General features: G+C 45.9%; 1 protein-coding gene across 1 annotated transcript in view; it reads right to left on the bottom strand.

Moving 5' to 3' along the window:
• NEURL1 (neuralized E3 ubiquitin protein ligase 1) overlaps positions 1-18,946 on the bottom strand; it is a 148,306-nt gene extending 129,360 nt beyond the window's left edge. Inside the window, exon 1 of the mRNA XM_032191644.1 lies at positions 18,862-18,946. Coding sequence (XP_032047535.1) covers positions 18,862-18,946 — 85 coding nt within the window. The remainder of the gene's footprint in view (positions 1-18,861) is intronic.
• Positions 18,947-21,568: the final 2,622 nt, after the last annotated feature.

Below are 21,568 nucleotides of genomic sequence, written 5' to 3'. Positions count from 1 at the left end.
CTCACTGGAGAAACACATTGTAATTTTATATCCAGCTATTTAAGAAGACGATGCCAAGCCCTGAGTGACAGACACTTTGATGAAACAACACATGAATTAAACATAATTATACTAGAAAAACAGTAAAACAACTAATCATCAAGACCCCCGTGCTGTGCTGCGAGTGGTGACATTTGCATTGGCACAGGGCATTCCCATCCAGAGAGCTCCAGATCCCCTGTGACTACCAGCAATTAAATTGTCCCCAGTGCAGCCGGAGGAGTCGGCATCCCACCGTGGCCCACAGGAACCCTGGCATCTGCCTTCATATGTGGGCAGAGGTCTTCTCCACCTCGTCTCCCCCTGCTAACGATGCTGCATGTGCCAGCCAGGTTTCTCCTGCAGGTCAGACCCCGGATCTGCAGTCACCATGCCAGCGGAAAAGACTCAGCCTATTTCCCCTCATAAAATTAAGAAGTAATTTTACGTAGGCCTGCCTGCTATAAACCTGTCTCCATACGTAATGGTTTCCCCATGTGTATTAAATCAAGAGAAAAGAATCCAACTGCATTTAGGAAACCTGTTTTTTTCTCATTTTCCACACAAACTGGATCTCAGAACCATTCTTTATGTCAACAGCAGGCAACTGTCTCGTAGACTTCATCAGACAGGGTTGGTAACTAACTTAAAAATGGCAGATGGAAACATTAAATATTTATTGGACTGGAGTGCATTGATTTTGGAAATTAACACTTTGCAAATTACTTCTGTGTAAACAGTAATTAAACAGTCGGGTTTCGGTCCAGTCCAGGTTCTGAGTAAGCTGCAACTCTTTTTGTAAAACATATGTATATATTAAAAAAATGCTAAAGTGAGATGAACCAACACTTCTTTACCGCTTTCCATCTGCACACATCACATTGCTCTGCAACTATGAATTAAAATTAATTAAAACTTCTGAATGATTTTCTGCTTAAAATTGGAATGGTGGGAGCCCTTGAGGCTGGTGTGCATGTTAAACTTGTGCTGAGCAAGGGTCAGTGATACATTACTTTAAAAGACCAAGGACTTTTGTTACCTTTGGTTACCTGTTCCCAGTGCTACTAACCCTGGGACTGAACTGGTGACAACATTGGGACTGAGGTGGTGCTTGTAAGAGAAGGAAACCATTAAAAAAAAAAATTAAAAATTTGATGCAGACAGGTCCCTTGCAGGCTCTGCACTTTCTCCACCTGTAAATGGCATAAAGCTGCGGTTTGCTGATAAAGTCTCCAGGTCTTCAGTTTCTCCAGTGGGAATAGGTTTGCTCAAGAGGTATTGCAGTTTTATTCCCTTATGCAGAATATTAATCTCCCACTTGTGCTATTGCACTATCTGTAATGAGATTCACGCTGTCTTTTCTTTAATAAACCTTTTTTAAAACAAAATATGTTTTAACTCTGCTTTAGAAGGTGCTGCACTTCCAGAACTACAGGTCTCCCTACCAGACACTGCCCGTTATCCTTTCCAGGACTCTTTCCACACTCCCTTGCATCTACACACTCAGGACCTCAGGAAGGCAAGCATTCCCTATTCATGAAAGCACTCACACACAACACACACATGCTTCAAAACCTTGCAGAAAGGAGCACCCTCTGCATGGGGACAGGGAGCATGTGGAACCCACAGCACCACCAAAACAAGGTGCTGGGAGAAGAGGAGACACCAGAGGCTCCTCCATCACCTCACAGCCTGGCAAGGACAGGGTGCTGCTGAGAGCACTGGAGAGGTTACCCAGGTGCAGGACAGCAGCGATGCTCTGTCAGGGGTCTGGATGGGACATGGATGTGCCAGCAGGGCTGTGCTCATTTTATTGCCTGCGCGTGCACACAGGCTTGTTCTGTTTGTTTTTCCCCCTCTTTCTGCCATGACAAGGCACAGATTGGATTCATGTCCCCAAGAGCTCCTATAGCTCATGAGTTTGCAGAAGAAGATGAAGAGAACAAGGCTGCCAGGGGACTTTAATGAGGACTGCTTCTGTTCTCATGGTGCAGTTAAGAGTCACATAATGAAACAGAGGCTGGTTTGTTTGTTTTTTAATGAGCTCTATTTATATTTGACTTTAACTATCCTCATTCATTTTCACTGAATCAAACCTCTACTGCTGAAGTCTTGTGCATCAGGGTTAATAAAGGGCGGCTATAATCTGATTTACTGCATACTTCCAAACACTAACATACTCACAGGAGGTGCTGATAGTTTACAGCAGCAATGCTCAAAGCTGAAGAATTGATAGCAAAATTGAACATAACATCTCAGCTGTCTCCCAGAAAGCTGAAATAATCCCACAGACTTGTCTGGAGGCATTTTTCTTCCATGTCTTTATAACACCAAGGCTGAGGCTGCTGCTAAAGCTAGCTTTGTGGTTTGCAAACTGGAAGCGGGTGAAAGGCAGGTGCCTTACCCTACAGACTTTGTCTGGCTGGTAGGGACACCTGAGTTTCAAGACATCAGAGAGAGAGGAAAACCACAGGAATCACACTTGAATCAAGGGATGTGAGATCCTCAGGCTTTTTACCTTCAGCAGCTCAAAAGTGACTAAATCAATCAATCGGCCAAGGGGGTTTGTGCCTTGCTCCCTGTGTAGAGGATTAAAACAAAAAACAGCAGTACCATTCCCTCTACTTCTTCCCCTCCTTAAAACAGACAAAACACTGTTGACAAAATAGCTAGAAATCCGAAATTGAGGTTGCCTTCTCCAAGGAAGGAATTTAGCCCCTATCTCCATATTTAAGCTTTTAAACAAACACGGCCTCCTTCAAGAGGAGCAGCTGTGTAATTAAGCCAATTTTGGGATGAACAGTGTGAATCAAGAGGCAAATACTATCCTAATTATATACATTAATATTCTGTTGAGAAGATGCTTATCGAAGAGATAATTCCTGTTATTGCATGAGGAAGGCCACTAAAAATATAAAAATAACAGACAGGGGTGCCAGCGAGAGAAGAGACACTGCGGATGCCTGCATGGCCATGAAAGCAGCTCCAGCTGCAGAGGAAGCACACAGCAAGTGCTAATAAACCCATCCGAGCAAGCAGAGAGTTGCCAAAAGTCATCTGTTGTCAGAGGTGAATGCTGAATGAGAGACTTCTGTGTCCATGCCAGAGTCACCCCGGGAGGGAGTTTTGGCTGCAATCGCTTCTGTTTGTTTTTCGGTGAAAAAGGGAGAAAGGAGCGTATTCACAGGAACGGAGGAGTCAGGGCTGGGGGTCAGGAGGGGGCTGGTAGAGAGGAGGCTTGTGTGCTGTGTTTTTTGCCTTGATATATCCAGTTGCCATCCTAAGACCACCCTGACTGCCAGCAGGAGGATGAGGGGCAGCGTCTGACCCAGGGGCTGTGAGGGGGAGGGAGCAGTGCAGGACAGGAGACGTCCATCAGGCCCCAGCAGGGACACAGGGATGGAGCAGCCCCAGGAGTATCAAGAAAGAAAAAGAAGAAAAAGGATAGTTTTCCTATCCCAATTTGGTTTAAAAAATGATGCCTACAAACCACAGGTGGCAGAAACACAGCAATGTGGCTGTCCTGGAGGGAAACGCTGCTGTGCACACAGCAACCGGAGGGGCAGTTTGAGGGCTGAGCTCCCATTTAGCTGTCATTTGTCCGGGTCCCCTGTCCTACTAAGCCATGGGCCACGGTGATGAGGAGAAGCTGCTCCTCCACTGCAGAACAACTTGCATGCAGAGCCAAACTTCACCTCCAAAGCAGTTCCAAACCTCGCTGCAGGAAGGTCATCGTGCTGCACTTGGTATCCAAAAAACTCACCAGTGCTGCTCTAACCTCTAGAAGGCTTAGGAAACACATCTCTCACCCTGCTCAGGAGAACATCACCTGCTTGGGTTTGACAGCATGAGGTAAAGACATGTTTCAGACTTTGCTTCTTGTCGCACACGAGGCCAACAGCCCCAGCACTTTCCCCCAGGAGGTAGAGGAGACCTGAGGGCCCCCCTCTCACGAACAAATGTTTGATTGTTCATCATCGGAACAGCAGATTGCTAATCATCTGAACACGGAGGACCAAGGTCCCATTAATTAGCACTGACATTTAGAGTAGAGGCCACGAGATAAGAGCGATATGAAGATGGATGAATTCCAAGAGGATTTGGGAGGGAAAAAAAAGGGCTGTGGGGGATGGTTGGTGTTTGGTTTTCTTTTTAAATTCTCCTTGTAAAGAGAGGCTATTGACATTTCAATTCCCTTTACATCAGAAGAGGAGAAATTGCAGTCAGCCTGTTGCCACGAATCTAAATCACAAGGTGCTGTACACTGCTGAAATGAAGCCCCTTGGCCTAACCAGCCCCAAGACCCTGGAACCTGTAATTACATACAAACCTGATGGTCACTGGTCAAGAGGTGTTTGGCTGCAAGGGTCTGGCTTAGCTTTGGTTCTGAGGGTCTCCCCAGAAGTGCAGAAGTCCACCAGATATCTATCTCTACCAAAGCAGGGTCAAGATCATGATAAAATAAAACCATCTGCTCTCAGACTTTCATCCCAAACCTGAATAAACCTCTTCTGATGCCATTGTAGACTTGGCTCCTTCCACCACTGTCCTTCATGTGCTGACATTACCAGGCATTCAGATTCCTTGGATAAGATCCTCAGACATCAACAAGTGGGATTAAAATAAAGATCAGTGTAAAACAAAAGCATTGGCAGACTTTTGTCTGGTTTCTGAGTTTTGAGCCATCAGGTCATATTGGTTATGTACCTTTCAGCTTTTCTGTGTAAAAGAGAAGTATACAGAAGGGAAGGATGGGGAAGGGAAGCATTGTCAAACGAAAGCTAGGATTCTTGTGCAATCCCTGCAGTTTCCCTCATGAATAAATAAATAAATAAATAAATAATATAAATATATATATATATTGCATGAGAGCTGGAAAAGCTGCCACCATTCACAACTCTTTCTATATAGAAAAGTTGCCTCTGCCAACATCAGAGCAACTGCCCTGTTTCTGAGCACTAAGTTACCCCACTTCTCACCTTCATCCCTACTGCACTGCTGCTTCCTAGGAAAAGGTCTTCAAAATTCAACAAGAAAACCCAAATCTGGTTTTGGAGAGGCAATACACTGACAGTGATAGTGGGGCAGGGGAAGTGACTCGGCAGAAGGGGAGCAGCTCCTGTGCTTGGTCCCAGCCCAGAAGCAGATCCCCTACCACCACACTGAGTGAAGATATCACGGTCACCCTCACACTAAGCGCTGGGGTCTCCTTCCCTCTCCCCTTTCTATCCTGTAGGTTCAAAACTCACCAAGACATGAGGATGCCATTAGGCATTAATACCTGCAACCTGCATCCCTTGGAGAGCAAGGAGAACAGTGTGTGCCTGTCCCTGAGAGGTGGAGGTGCCATCAGTGGCAGGGACAGCACCCTCCTTTTATTTAAAACATTATTTAAAACAATTCAGATAACCCAGTCACCACCGGTGTGTTTTTCCAAAGAACAAAACGTAAAAAGCTAACAAGAGCTCCTACCCTCCAAACTGCTTTCCTCTCCTCTTTTGCCTTCCTGCTAATCGTGGTGTCTGGGGCTATAAAAAGGCACAGGACAAGAGCAGGACTCTCTTTCTGATCTGCTTCCGTGTTTGTAACCATCGCTTATCTAATGACACTTAGGAAGTGTTACCAAGGAGACTATTTGCATCCTGCATGATGTTGCTAAAGCAACACTGCTAAATTAGATGCAGAGCTCTTAGCCTTCACCTAATGTATTTGCATTGCTATGAAAATTAAATAGTCACAGGCTTAAACTATATTTGGGTTATTCACTCATCTGAGCACCTGAAAATAGTCCCACGGCAGCAGCTACGGAGTTCCCCCTTAAATCTAGCACATCTAGGTCTCCATCTCGTACATGTATTTCTAGCTCACGTGTCAATGTGACCTGCAGACAAAGCAAGCCATCTTTTTTTTTTCATACTGTGACCTTCCTACACAGGACATGGTTTCCTTATATGTTTGGCTTTTATTTGAATACTCCAGGATATTTTAGCTGTCATAAATTTTTTCAGCATCATATTATTTGGTGGAGCACAGTAAAAGGCAATTTGTAAGTAGCAGTTACTAATGTTAATTTCTGAGGCACAAGATGGCCTCAGAGGCACTGGAAATGCAACAACTTCTGTGAAGTTTATGGGTCACCTTGTTCAGCCTCACCCTGCATCTTGATTCAGCCATAAATTGTCACCATTCAGGGGCTTCAAGATGGCCTGTGGGAAGTTGAAAAGGCTAAATAATGGCTAAAAAGGGTAAAACGCTCATTAAGGAGGTGATAAGATAATAAAATAATTAAAAAAAAAATGTAAAGAATTAGATACAAGCTATAAACAAAAATTAAAGGTCAGAGTCTATTTTAGGTGAAGTTACAGAATAAATCAAGCAAAACAACACTACTGGCAATACTACAGAATAAATTAAATGGAGAAAGACTACTGGTAGGAGGAGAGTGAGCAGAGAACCAGGAGGTGTCTTTGCAATGGTTTCCAAGGCAAGTAACAGCTTCTCTACAGTTTGGACATTTATCAACATGCTAAAAAAAAACATAATTAAGATAATCCCCTCTCCATGTTAATGTAGAAATATGGACAACTGGTAGGAGCTTTACAGCAAAAATTATAACTGCATAGTACTATATTATATTCACTTGTGCTTATACAATAAATATAATTTAATCATATTCTTTATGATACCACATTAATGTCACAAAAAAACATACTGGTTGCTCTGAACTCAAGTATTCTGGTGTAAACCTAGAGCAATGTATTATCCCTGCAGCTTTCTATTCTGATGCTCTGAGTAATATACCTTGGACAAGCATACATAAAAATAAAATACCACCCCACCAATACCTAGCTGGCACTCTCCATCACTACTTAATATGTTTATTCCAAAAATAGCTCCTGCTTTTAACACTTTCTAATTTAACAGATAAACTTGGGCAAGGACATAAATCCTTGGCATCTGTCACCAAATTCAATCAGATCCCTGAATCAGAGCAAAAGCACCCTGCTCCAGCTCTGCTTCACCACATAACTTGGTTTGGGTGCCTCTTATTAATCAATCCTTACTTCAGCCCAGAAACAGTACTAAAAAGCACACCTGGGAGCATTTTACTATATATATATATAAAACCTCTGTTCCAACAGCTGATTTGATCTGCCTGCAGAATCTAATTGCTAGGAAGGTAACTCTGTTCCCTGGTGAATAGGCTATGGTTCAAGAGTGCCTGTGCCCAGAAAGCATTGCAGATGCCACTGTTTCTGATTGCTTATGCCTATGAATTTAGCTGAAATAACAGAATCTGGGGTGGTTGGAATAACCCAAAGAGTTTGCTAGCAATATTGGGCCTCAGTTCAGGCAGGTAGACTCAGGGACATTCTTTGGCTTGTTTGCCTTTAGCAATATTTAAGGATGATTTTCAGATTTTCTGCAAGAGGCAGAAGTGCCCACCTCAGTGAGTCAGCTGAAGACGACTGCCTTCTCGCAGAAGGATGCTATGGGTGCTGTGTTGACCAGGGAATGGAGTGGGTGATGTAGGTACGTGGAGGTGAATGCCTGTTTGGCTGCATCAATGGGCTGGGAGTACAGGTGGAAGCTCTCAAGTCCCAGCACTTCCCTGGGAGACAAAACTGTATCCTGACCCTGGATTACAAGAGCTCTACAGGAACTGATGGATGTAGGACTGCTGTGTCCTACACAGCTGATTAACTGAGTCTTCCTGTCACTGAATTGTTGTGGAAAATAAAAACAAATCATGTTACCTCCCTAAAAATCAGCTTGGGAATCATCCCTTGTCCTATTTTTGGACAAGGGAATGGCACAAGCTCTCTTCCCTCCTCCCAGCAACAGCTGCAGGGAGGCTCAGTTCCTCAAGTTTCATCATTGCTTTTAGCTGCTTCATGAGAAGGCGTTGATAGAGGCATAGAAGAGGACTTCTGTAGTTGGCAATGGCTGGACAGCATATATGTGCAGCTCCACCGAGCTGCCTGGATGTGCTCCATCGGCCCCAGCCTGGTCCAGCTGGGTGCTGGAGGCTGAGAGCCTCCCTCAGGCTGTGTAGTGTGGAAACACTGGGGTTTGAACAAGCATTCAAAGCCTTCGTGCTCCCCTCATACAGCAAAAAGTGGATGGTTTGAGTCTTTTTTAAAGATTTAAAACAGCCATACTCCCTCCCACCTCTTCCATGGCCACTATAAGTTTGTGTCACTTGATGTAAGCTGAGGAGGCAATCCAGAGTCCCCTGTGGAAAAGGATTATTTGTGTCCACACTCAAAGGCTACAGAAGTTTGTTTTCAGCTGCCCCTGCCCAGGGGAAGCATCCCAAAGACTCAGCTCTCCTTACTGCCTTCAGGTGCCCCATGTGAGATGGGCTGGGGAGGGCTCCAAGGAAGGGTCAAAAATGGGCATCTGCATCCCCAGCAGGGCAGGGAAGTGGGAAGAAAGGAGCTATCATCTCTCCTCCAGCCACCTCTGTCTTCTCCCATGGGAAAAAAAAAAGTTCAAAAGGAACAGGAGGTTTTCTCTGCACTAGCTATGCCCCTGTGAAATTTTCTAGCATCGTCTTGTTGGTTTTGGATCAGGTCCAAAACCTCTATGGACAGAGTCTGTGCTGTGTGAGTGTCTGGGTTATTCATTAGGGAAGGTTTCTCTCTGCAGCCCACCACATGGAGCACCTTCTTATAAAACGCTCGCTTTGTGTTGAGCCAGTGGAGCTGGCAAGAAGTTCTCACCGCACCCTGAGAAATGCCGCCGGACTCCAAATTATTGCTTCCCTCGTCTCAGTTCCTATGTGGCCTTATCTAAACTATGTCATAAATCTTCGGGGTTTTATCTGTACTCTCCTCCTGCTTGTGACATGCTGTACTTGTGAATAATGTTGTCTCCGTAAGAATTACAAGGGGCAGAACAATAATGCTCCGGCAGAAGCAAGTGAAGCAGTGGGAAAATAGCTAAAAGCTACACTGCACTGTTTCCCTATTTGTAATCTTCTGTCATATTCTGAGTTGGAAGATTAGATAACGAGACTATTTATAGTGGCATTGCTGGGTGTGTATCACAAAATCTTTATTGTAAGACCATGGCAAGAATGAAATTTTAATTTTGCCTGCCACTTCCCTGTGTCACAGCTTCATTTGCAGCAAAACATTAGGGTTGTGGTTTTTCTTTTCTTTCACAGTGGGGTTATTAATAATAGATGTCACATTAACATTTCCAAATTGGGAGTTTACCCTCAGTCTCTGTTCCCACCCATCACTCGGCAATTTTTCCTCCTGGGCTTCACATTGGGATGACAACTGGGGACTGACTCTATCTGCTCAGCCACCAAACATGCGGAGCGTGGGCGAGAGCACCAGAGTTCGCTCCATTCATCACGACATGTCCCACCTGCAGGAGCTCTCTGCTTGAAACCTCCAGCTGATTTTTAATCTGTCTGCTAAGTCCACCAGTGCATGACAATCCAGTCTGAGAACAACCATCCAAAGCAAATGCACCGTGTACCAGACCATCCGTAGAGGCTGTTAGGCATCCAGCTTAGGTGAGAACTTTCTGCTGCAACGAATGCAGGACAGATTGCAAGTGGAGGAGTAAAGCTCTTGATGCCTGTCCTCATTGCTTGGCATCTCTACTCTAAACAAAAGGTATTCGTAGATTTAAATAGTGAGCACTTTTTGCATTTTTATTTTATTTTATGCCTATTAAGGGATCCAATCATTGAAGAGCTCTACTATTAAAACAAATACAGTAAATGACACACCAAGATAGCAATGGGAATGTAGAAATCCAGAACATTACCCAGGCCCTTCATAATGTATTTGCAGAATATTTTATAAATAAATTATTTCAATTACTTCTCCCATTTTTGTATTTGCTGAAATGCTGAAACATGACTGACTGGTGAGGCACAATTTTTCTTTCCCATTTTCTATCACATGCTCAGGTGACTCACATAATACACAGCTTCTGTTTGAACTCTTCCAGTTGCATCCTGTCTTCTGAAGAGAGTCAATATGTCTGTGGGAAACCATCTCTTCCCTTCCTACCTAGTAAATACTTGCTAAATACAAAGTAAACGTATCATGGACAAAAATGATCCAGTGAGATATATATTTTAAAATGCAATTCCACCAATTGCTCAAATAAAAGAAATCATCCATAGTAATATCAATACAATTAAATGCTAAATTAAGCAGCTATCACATAAGGAGGAGATTTCAACTGACCTTCTGATGAACAGTTGAAATCTGGATAGTAAATAAGCTCTGAATCTACTTCTGCTCAGCTTATCTGGCAAAAGCCTGTCCAGCAGCAAGTTAAGAGTCTAATACTAATCTATACATTAGATGGTGTTGATGAGCAGCAGAGCACAAAACATAGTCACGGCTCCATCCAAGTAGCAGTTAAAGGGAAATCAAGCAGAGCGTATGCCTAACAGAGGATAAAAGATGATCAGTGGGGTTTTTAAATCATGTGTTGGCATATGGGAAGTCAACATAAATTAGAATGAATCAAGCATAACATGATTATATTTCTTCTAAACAAGGGTCAAGGTGTGAGCTCCAGCTTTCAAGTAGGGTGAAGCCAGAAAGACGTCCAGACAGACGCTGCTCACAAAGACTTTCATGCTCCCATTCCGCTCCATAAGTAACACCCCAAAAGTGCCCCTGATTAATTCCTCTGGGACAAAGGATCCCACATTTCCACCTCTGCACAGCATCCTGCAGACCCTTGTCTCTTCAAAAGCCAGGCTCCTTCCTTCATACCCCATTAGGATGAAACTTCTTCTCAAAGCATAACCCAAAATGCCTGTGCTAGCACATTAGATATTTCTGTTCCTACAGTGCTTTGATTTATTTGCCTTTTAGCAAATTCAAATACAATATTTTCAATGACTATAAATATGTTTTTCAGATAAGAATTCTTCTCACTTGCCTGAGAAAATGTTATAAAATTTAACGGATTTAAGCACTGAGACCTTTCTTTCACAGAGAAACTCAATTTACCAAACCCAATTCCATTACTATTAAAAAATCACCCCTTCAGGAAAGGTGTGACTGTTGCTGAGAAGAAAGGCCCTTGTTGGCAGCACCCTTCCCTTAATTTTGGAAAATGGACCTATAACCCCTTCTGAAATCCCTATTTCAAAATGAAAGGAAATGCTCAAAACCTGCCAAACCTGACCCATTTGTTGGTCCCATCTAAAAGACTTTCAAAGCATTTTGTTTGAAAGCAAATTCAACTTTTTCATTTACCCAAACTGAACAGTTTTTTAAAGACACTCCCAAGAGTAGAACCATTTCCACTGGGTCAGTGGAATTTTTCATCAACTTTCTTCCCCTTTGATTATTCACACAACTGCTTCCCAGAATATTCTCCTGGCCTAGCTGGGAAAATAGGCAGCAGTGGTTTCTGGAGTCACACGGGAAGTTTTAATTAAACTTGATGTGTTGCTTCTTGTACCCCTCCATGAGACAAGCCAAGGGGAGCACAAAGGGGAAAGCAGGAAGGCAAAGGCAGACTTCGGTTGGATAGCAGATATTTGCAGCCATAGCTCATGGCCAACCCACAGACCTCTGTTTCATCACGAGTAGTTGGCAATGGCCAGCTACAGAGCTCCCCAGCCATTGCTTTGCTGAAAAGGCTGTAACGCATTTAGGAAATAATGTGGGAGCTGCCAGTCTTCTCACGTCCCGGTGCTAAACAGTGTGTGTGTTCTGGCCATACCATAAAATGATGAGCTCAACAGTCAACAGGGAATCCCTGCATATGCCCATGCACATGTGTAAGCCCACACATGCAGGAACATCTGGAAGCATCAGTGTTACCAGCATGAAACCCAAATACTGAATATGAAGGAACAAAGAGAGGAGAGAGACTTTGCAAGCAATGCCAGTACTTTAGAATTTATTTTGGCTAAAATTTTAGTATTAGTTTTCCAAAAGTGTTTACACAATACACGAAGCACATTTAAAAAAAAATAAAAAATAAATAAATTAAAAATCTGCATGGTATTTTATCTTTCAGGCTGGCTGAGAACAATTAACATTTACTTTCTAGAATTTTGCATAAAAATAGACCCGAGGTTTGACCTGATCATCTTCTAAGAGCCAAGAATCCTTCCCCATGCTTCAGCAAAGAGATGAACCGAGTGGGACGAACAGAATTGTATACATATAATACTACCATGGCATCCTCTGCTCTATAATTTTAGAATGCAACTCTATTTTAATCGTGTTACTGGAAGGCCAAATAACCAGTAATATAAACATGAACTAGAATCTTATATACAACTTGCTTTTACCAGCTAGAGATGCCCAAGAATGAGCGGAGATGAAAAGCTGCCCTGGCTTAATTTTAGCGACATAGTTGCATCAACCTAAGACCTTCATATGGGGAATTATCCACGTGCCTACCCTCCTCCCCAGATGCACTGCTAGCAGTACCCTACCCAGTTAGGTTACAAGGCAGCTCAGGTTTATGTACACGTGTTTCAGTCACAGCAGAAGCTTTAACATTGCCAGGCTCTGTGTTTCTGTTAAAATTCAGCTCTTGTCTCCAAAACTACTTTGGGATTTGTCAATTTGTGGCACAGAACCAAGCACCTCTACAGTGCTGTGATTAAAGTCAGAAACAACTTGGGGATTTGTCAGTTTGCAACCCGGCACTGAGCACCTGCGTGGTGCACTGATCCACGTTAATCACAAATCAACCATGGATGGACACTGGAGAATGGACACGCTACCGAAACACAGGTGTTGCAGACCCCACTCTTCAGGACAGTTCAGGAAAATTTCAAGAGAGCCTAAACCAGGGCACATGTGGATCCCCACCCTGAAATAAGTAGCTACTGTGAAGTTACACACTGTAAGTAAAATGACATGTACTTGTGTACTTGCCATGGGCAACAATTTGAGCGATGCAGAAGTAGCTGGTTCCTGCAATTATCCTAGCAGCAGTAGGTAAGAACAGCTGCCAAATCTGAAATCTTCCAAGCCTCTGCATTAGAACCTTCCCCAGATACAGGGATATCCACAAAAGCTGATATTTCAGTAGTCTAGGAAACAAAACAAAGCGGGGGCTGCTTACACACTTTGTCACTCGGGGGGGGTCAAAGTAAGCAAAGAGAACCTGTTTTCTCTTACTCACAAAAGCCCTCAAATGCAAAAACACCTTTATTTGTCCAAACCCTGGGGTGCAGGAGACACAGTCTCATCCATGAAAGATGTGGTGGGAGTTTGCACAGGGACCCTGTCACAGTCCCTGCTGTCTCCCGGATAAAGCCTGGATGTTCTGTTCTGTGCATGACTCCGAGGCTGCCGTGGTGATGAACCACTCTGTAAACATACAGGCAGGGATATTTACAAAAAAAGAGGATGGATCCAGTTAGAGACTAGCCAACATCAGAGAAGGCTGTCCCTGCAGCCATCAATACAATCGCTGAACATTCCAGCTCCATCTGTCACTGGTGTGGAGAAATGTTGAGCTCTCATCTCAGCATTATCATTATCAGCTGATTATGGGTAGCCTTAGGAAGACCCCTTTAGAAAGCCCACACGAGCAGGGTGAGTGTGTGGGCTTTGTATGCAGGAAACTTCAGAGGATTCCTCTTTCATGACCTCCTCCAATGTCATGTAAAATTGAACCCATTTTTGCACTCATAACATCCACTATTAATGAGCTCTGAGAGCTACCAGCCACTGCAGATGGCTACAGGCTCCATCTGCTCAAAGGGAACTACCAACTTCACCTGATGTCCTCCTAGTTCCTGTACTGGAAGAGACAGCAGAGTGTGGAGCTCTGCCCCTTCTCTGCATGCCAGCCAGGACTTTTAAATCTCTATCATTTACCACCCCAGCTGTCCCTTTTTCCAGAGGTAAGAGTCCCAGTTTATTCAATCATTCCTTACATTAAATTATTTCAGACCTTTGATCGTCGCCCTTGTTGCCCTCCTCCGAACCTTTTCCAGATTCCTTGTACCTTTTTTAAGATGGTGGAAAGGGAAGAACCAGAACTACAGGCAACATCCAGATTTATACAACTATATAATCGTATCAATCTATTTTATTGTATAAATTGTATACATCTCTGTTTTCTTCTCTTTGGGTTCCCTTATGATTTCTACTATTTCATTTGCTTTTTTAACTACTACTGAGCCTTAGACTAACATTTTCAGCTCAATCACCTCACTGCTGTTTTGCTTCCTAGTGGTTTTCAGAAGCGGCCTTTCTTGCCCTTGTGAAATACAGAGAGTCCCTGTTGGCAAAGCACCACACCGTTTCCTGGGAAATTTCCAACAAGCTGCACCATTACCTGCTTCACCAACAGGCCTCTGTACCTTATGGAAGGGACAATTGGAAAGAAAAAGTAAAGTCAATAAATTGCTGTGTTTGGAGCATTGGGCGATTTTAGACAGCTTAAATTTCAATACATCAAAGTTCAGTAACTTGGGGAAAAAAATCCAGTGCTTGGGAAAAGGTAACATACACCTGGAAACCTCATGCAGGACAAGCTTTACACCTATGACCCAGACAGACTGACAGGTCAGAGGGAAATCAAACCCCAGGACAGAACAGAAGCAGAAAAGCAGGGAGCCAGAGGCAACTTTCAGAGCCTGTGATGGTGAAACTTCTGACTCCCTAAGGCTGGAAGAAAATGAAAGTTCAAGGAACCAATTATGACAGCACTGGGAGCCGAGGCTATCCCACAGCACCATGGTTGGCATTCTCCCTAATGCCCTGCTTGCACCCCAATTTCTAATCCCCTCGTTTACCAGCTGCTGATGTTCTTTTCCTCCCCACTTAGTTTTATCCGGCAAGTACAAGAAATGGAGCTGGCAGCACGATATTCTTTCCTGTCAACAACATAAAATTATTGAAATGCCTCCACCATCCAGATTCCTATCTCCCGCATTCATTTCAGAGGCTCATAAAATACCAGTGAAAGGAGAAAAATGTCCGACACATTTATGAGTCAATGGGACATGTAAGATTTGGAATGGCAACTGCAAAAATGCCGGCAAAGACTACAGAATCATGTAAGATGTGTAGTGATGACTGGTATCCCCAGGGGCTAAGGAAGGAGGGAAGCTCCCATCTCCACGACGCTGTGCTGCACAGCAGTTGTGTTTTTGGAGGCTCACAGACAGAAGGGCAGGGTCCCAGCTTTCATCAAACCACTGCTGGCCCTGACATCAGCTTTCCAAGCAAAAGAAGAGATTCAGAAGAACTGCCCTGCCAAGGTAATAACCTGCTTCTCGTGGTTCTTTAGAGATATAAGCCCCTAATTGTCCCAGAGATCACACACACCCACGAGCAAGAGCTATCTGTCTGAACGAGCAGCAAGCACAGCACACCCTTTCAGCAGGGGCTGTAGAAACACCCAGCCCAGCATGACTCAGATCTCTACAGGAGCCTCCAGATGCCACTGCAACACAAACAATAACGAATAACCCATGAGTAATCACCCACTGCTGAGAAGAGGATCCCTGAGTACCTCGGGCTGTCTCTAATGTAGTGCATGCATTCTTTTGCATAAATATCATAACCCGTCAGAAGAACGACGGGAAGAAATCCTGCTCACTGTCACTCCCCATGGAAAAGAGCCTTCCAAGGCAAGAGGAGGATCAAAAAAGAGCAGCAAACCTGCCTAGGATGCTCAAGGAAAAGGTTTAAGAGAGGAGACGGTATGATTTCTTAGCTTCTACAACATAATATTGATCTGTGGTCCACAGAAACAGCTAAGCCTTCTTGCATCTGAGGACATGGAGACAAGCGAGGATAAAGAGAAGCTTGCCCACAGAGCCCAGGAGATGGAATTTGGGTCCACCTGTGGTCCACCACCAGGTTCACCTCTGGTCCAAGAGCCAAAAACACATTCCTAGCATCCAAGAGCAGCAAATCTGGGAACAACACAGCAGGCCTGATGGGGTACACAACCCACAGATCACAGCAGGAAGAGTTAAACGGATCTAGCAAGGCTGAGCAATAGCTAAGGAAGCAGTGCAACAGCTACAGATGTGTGGAAGTGGTAACACTAGGCAAGGAGGGCAGTTTACAGCTACAGCAGGATTACAAAGGAGAATGAAGAGACACCTTGCTCGACAGCAGCCCCAAACCATATTTCAGAGAGGGTGGACAGCAAAAATTTCCTGGAGTTTATCTGGCTGCAACGTAAGGAGATTGTTCCCAGATAATCACAATCTTTTGCTCATTAGGAAAGTACACAATGCATCACCTTCTGTCAACCCAGGGAAACAGCCATGTCTGGATTATGGGAAGTGAAGAACTCTCAGGAATACTGAAAATAATCTCACCTCAACCTCCCCATCGTTATGCCATCAAATGACAAGCTCCTTCCAGCCACTGGCCATGGCCTCAAGATTAACAGCCACATCAAGACTGTGGCATCTGAGCAGCTGAGGACTCAAATGTCTTCTGTTTTCGCTGACTTTAGTTTTCACCGTCTCCAAACTGGCCAAAGCCTTCAGGCACAACCGTGACACTAATATCAGGGGTGACACAGTGTTTTGGAATAGGTAACACCAAAGTCCTGGCATCCAGCAGTTTCTAGTGAACAGAAACAGACGTTTCTAAGGCTGGACAGATCAGATTTTAAAGTGTTGTCTAGCTCTGAAAGCAGCAGTAAAATCATCTGCCTGGGGTTCCAGATTTACTCTCACCAGCACCTTCAGTAGAGACCTGCCTATTCCAGCTACCTGGTCTTAAAACTGAAGCTGAAATCCAAGAACCCAGCTGGGTGCTGTCCTTCTTACACACAGACACCAAAAGCACAGCAAGTACTCTGCCAGCCATGCCAGTCTTCAATGATATTTCTGTGTCTTCAATGATATTTCTGTGTCTTCAATGTCACCCAAAGTATCTTAGGGTCTTCAGAAGATGTGCTTAGTTAACAACGAACATTTTTAGCAGGATTAGCAAGAAAAGAAAGGTATAAAAACTTTCAGTACATGTGGAAAGCAGATCTATGGGGGTCTTACTTCTTACACAGCAGGGATAAATTTGTAAGGTTCAGGGACTGGCTTCAGAGTCCCCAGACCACCAATAGCAGTCAGAGCTTCTTCTTGAGCAAAGATGAGTCTAAATCACCCCTGGCACCAGGCTAGGGGAGTACTCAATGGTGGCTGAATTATCTAAGCTCAGTGTCCCTCTCACTGAGCCAGGCACCAAGGGAAGAAGAACTGGGGACCTTCAATTAAAATACACTTTACAAAATGTTAAATGGCAGATTTGTAACAAAACTGTGTGACATTCATACTTTCACTGCGGTGCCTCCAGAGCATTTTACAGGAACCTGTCAGATCCAATCAGACTTGTTTATTCTGCATTTAAATGTAGGACCTGAGGCAGTTCGGTTTCAAAAAAGACAGAAAAGGCACATATTGTCCCTGGCAGTCGCTTGGTTTTTACAACAAAGACAATGTCTTGTTAACTCTTTACTCCAAATCAAAATGATGTCAGTGCTACAGTCTGAGAACATTTCTACTTGCTGCCTTGGCACAGGTAGGAATTTCATTAAAATGGAAATTAAAGGAAGAACAAAACAAACAAAAGTGCCATCAGCCTCCCTCCCCCTAGATCAGGTGATTCATACTGAGCATCCTGGAAATCTCACGTAAGCCACTGGTAATGGATTAAGTGGCAGTGTCCCTTCTGGCTCCAGTTTATAAATTCTTATCTGCTTAAGGTTGCTCCAGAAAGATTTCTAGCTGACAGCATGATTCTCAGAGATAAATCCTCCCTGGCAGTTTACAACTGCACACCAGCTACTACAGCATGTCATACACCTTCTTGTTTGCATTGACAGAGCTGATGGTTCACCATCTAGGGCTCAGCACCCTTCTCACAAGTCTGATTTTAAGCACGGCCATTGTCTGGGCCGAGTTTCTGACTGACTTTGTCAATGACAGAGCAGCAAGCATCCGTAATGCCTCCTTGCATGGCCATTAACAGCCGTGGTATGACCACCCTCAGTTCATGCAACTGTTCCAAATCATCCAAGCACAGAGGTGGAAGGGAAGTATAATGCAAGTATTAGAAAATCCTTCAGAAGAGCAACCAGTTGCCTAGCTCCTTATTAACCCTTTCCACTCCCCTATCCTATGGTTTAAAAGCTCAGTAAAAATGAGGGTGAATACCAACATCCCCATCTCCCATGCTGCCAGTTGTAAATCCTGCAATACTGGTGAAGCTGCAACAAGTTCTGATCTCCTGAAACGGCTGCAGGGACAGCACCTGCCCTCAATCCCTGCTCAGGGAGGGATGGCTGACATCCACTGCTTAACAAAGAGGTACCCAGGTAGCAGTGAACACACACGGTGTGTGCTGCTGCCCAAGGAAATCCCTCTCCAGAATGACAGGTTATTTTCTGCTACCAGCCTCCCAGCCCAGAGAGGCAAAAAAGGGCAGGGACAGAGGAGAGTTCGGCAGTCACTCCTGCTCGCCTTACAGAAGCCATCCCCATCTGGTTTGGTCCTGCCAGTGCCCAGGGATTTCAGAAAGGGGATTTCATCCTCACGAGGAGGAGAATAACCACGTAAGCTGGCCAGGGTGCCCCAAACACCCCCTGCCCTCCTCCAGACAGGGCTGTCAGCCCCACGCACACAGACATATGCCCGTGGCACCCAGAAAAGATGCCAAAGCGAAGCGTTCCCTGCCAGAGAAGCACCTGGGGGGGCACTTCAGCTCTCCGACTCCTCCGACGGGCTGTCCCCTCGCTCCCCAGGGGTGCCGGCACGGGACCGTGCCACCCCACAGCACCCAGGGGACCCAACGCGTCCCAAAGAGGAGCCCGGGGTGCCCACCCCACGTCGGGGCGCTCCGGGAGCCCTACCTTTCAGGTGATGGTGGCGGGCGCGGTGCAGCCGGCCCTGGCCGCCGCGGGGCAGCGCAGGGATGCTGGAGAAGCGGCTGCCCATGGCAGCATCCGAGCCCCGAGCCGAGCCGAGCCGAGCCGGGCCGGGCCGGGCCGGGAGGGCACCGCGCGGGGTCTCTCCCGGGGAGCAGCGGCGGCGGAGCGGGCTGGGATGGGATGAGGTCGGATGGGATGGGGTCGGATGGGAGGTTTTGGAGGGTTTAAGGGGGTGGCAGCTCACCGCCCGCCCTCCCAGCCCCGCTCCCAGCCGGCCCCATAGCCCCGCGCTGCCGCCGCCCTCCGCGGGGCCGCGCCGGCTCCGCTCGGCTCCGCGGCGGCTCGGTACGGCGGGGCGGGGCGGCGGCACCGAGACCCCCCCGCCGCGCCCCGTCGCTATGGAGACAGATGTTCTGCCCCCCCCTTCCTTCTTGACCCCCCCCTTACAGCGGGCATGGGGTGGGGGCGCCGCTGGAGCGACAGGTGGGGGGACGCCGGGACCCCCACGGCTCAGCTGCGGTGCAGGGAGTGGGGTGGCCGGGGTCTTGGCAGCGAGTCGGCATCCCCCCGGCATCCCCTCATATCCCCCCGGTACCCCCTCAAATCCCCCAGGCATCCCCCAGCATCCCTTCACATCCCCCTAGCATCCTCCGGCATTCCTTGACATCTCCCAGACACCCCCTCAGCATCCCTTGACATCCCCCCAACATTCACCCATCTCCCCAGCATCCCCCCCTTGCACCCAGCAGCACCAGTCTCCCCTTGGAGCACGACACTTGAACTGATGTATGAGGCATGGACATCTCAGGGCCAGTGCCATTATTTCCCTCCCTAGCCCCCCCAAAAGCCACCTTGTGCAGCCATGCACCACCACCTCCCTCGCGCCTGCAAGGTGTGGAGGTGCTCCACAAAAGCAGCTGGGACTGTATGGGGCAGTGAGGTTCCCCTCATCCTCCCCCAGCAGCATCTAGGTCATACAGGGATTTTTACTGTAAGTCCAGGACCTGGAGGAGTTCAGGAGGTACCACATTAAAATAAATCCCCACAGGATGCTGGTCTACTGTGTATTTGTATTAACTTTTCTTCAAGAGACTCCAGGTTCTGGAGATGCACACACCTGCAAGCTTCATCTGGGGTTTCAGCAAACGTTGAAGACTGAGAACAGCTTCAGTTCAGCTATGTCAGGGCTCCAAAATGTCGTCTTCCTTCCTTCTATTGAATGAAATGTCTAATGCTCAGCTTCTTTCTAAAAGGTGGTTTTGTCCATCTATCTATTTACTTCCGCTCTGCCTCTTCCTAGTAAGTACAAGAAAAGCTCTTTCTGGTCAGGGACCACACGTGAATATTTTTCACACTGAAAACAGCTATTGCCATGATTTCCCCACCCAAAAAGCCAAAGGATCCCCTGTTCTCTGAAAACACTTGAACTGCTGCTCAGACACGAGCTTGTCGATGGTGGGTGTTGCTGGTGTGTTGGGTCCTGCTCCAGCCCCGTGGTAAATCCACCAGCAGGCAGCTCATGAGCAGAGGTGGGACAGAGACTGTGAGACTGAGTCACATCTTTATTTATATCCTTTGTGAACACTACTTCGAGACAGCTCATCACAGCGAGCTCACAAAGAAGCACAAGACTGGAATGGGCATCAGACGGGCAACTCCAGCTCCTGCCCCCTTCCATCCTGCTGAATCAAATCATCTGCAACCAACAACAACAACAAAAAAAAGCTCCACTCTTTCTTATTTCCTTTTGTCTATTCTCCCTCTGTGCCTGTCCTTGAATTGCAAGAGGTCTTGAGTAAGGACTTACACTTTTCTGGAAATCATGTTCTACATGGTAGAAAGAAGCATCATCGTAAGGCAAATTATAACAGAAAGGTGCTTCTTCTCTTTGGATAAAAGAGATCATGAAAAAAATGATTTCTCTTTCCCCGAGTTCTTAACTGTAGGCATGGTGGGCATCCAAATAGCAGCACAGGGAACATCTCTGTGCATCCATCCATTAAACCACAGGCACTCACGCATGCATCATGCCCGCTAACTGCGCTGTGTGATACCTTGCTGCATGCTGGGCTCACTCCCAGAAGAACCAAGTGCCTTTCACTTCCACCAAATCCAAGTTGTAGGCATCAGGCACCAATTTAATCCTGGGACCATGGCAAGGATATTAAATTATACCACACATGGCTTGTAGATTATGTCCTCAGCCAGGTCCCTGCTGCCCCTGGGGAGCCGAGGTAAAACACAATTCCATCAGTGGAAGCAGGAAGCCGTATAGATCTGCCTTAGCAACGTGCTCAGCTTCTCTGAGGGATGGGCTTCGCCTCGCCTCACACCACAGGCTGTCATTAACACTGTGGGGAGGAATGCAAAACAGCACCAGGGTTTTGCTGTGATCGTATCTTGGTTCACTTTATCAAAGGGTATTTGGATTTGCTCATAACTCTGCTTGGATAAGGAATAGGAAGGAGGGGCTGGTGCTGTCCTTGCCAACTTGTGTCAGTTCTTCCCGCAGAAAATGTTGAGCAGGGTGAGAAATATGCTCTGTGATCACAGGGGCCCTTGACAGACAAAACAGGATCATACTGATTCTGGGTTTTTGCTTTTTTTCTTGTGCTTCAGCAACAGGGAACATTGAAACAGCCTGCCAGAACTGCAGGACTTCCATGCCCGTAAGTTAGGATACTGATTG

This window comes from Aythya fuligula, chromosome 7, assembly GCF_009819795.1.
Source record: "Aythya fuligula isolate bAytFul2 chromosome 7, bAytFul2.pri, whole genome shotgun sequence".
In the NCBI taxonomy this organism is placed as follows: Eukaryota; Metazoa; Chordata; class Aves; order Anseriformes; family Anatidae; genus Aythya; species Aythya fuligula.
This window is presented reverse-complemented; position numbering and strand designations above follow the sequence as displayed.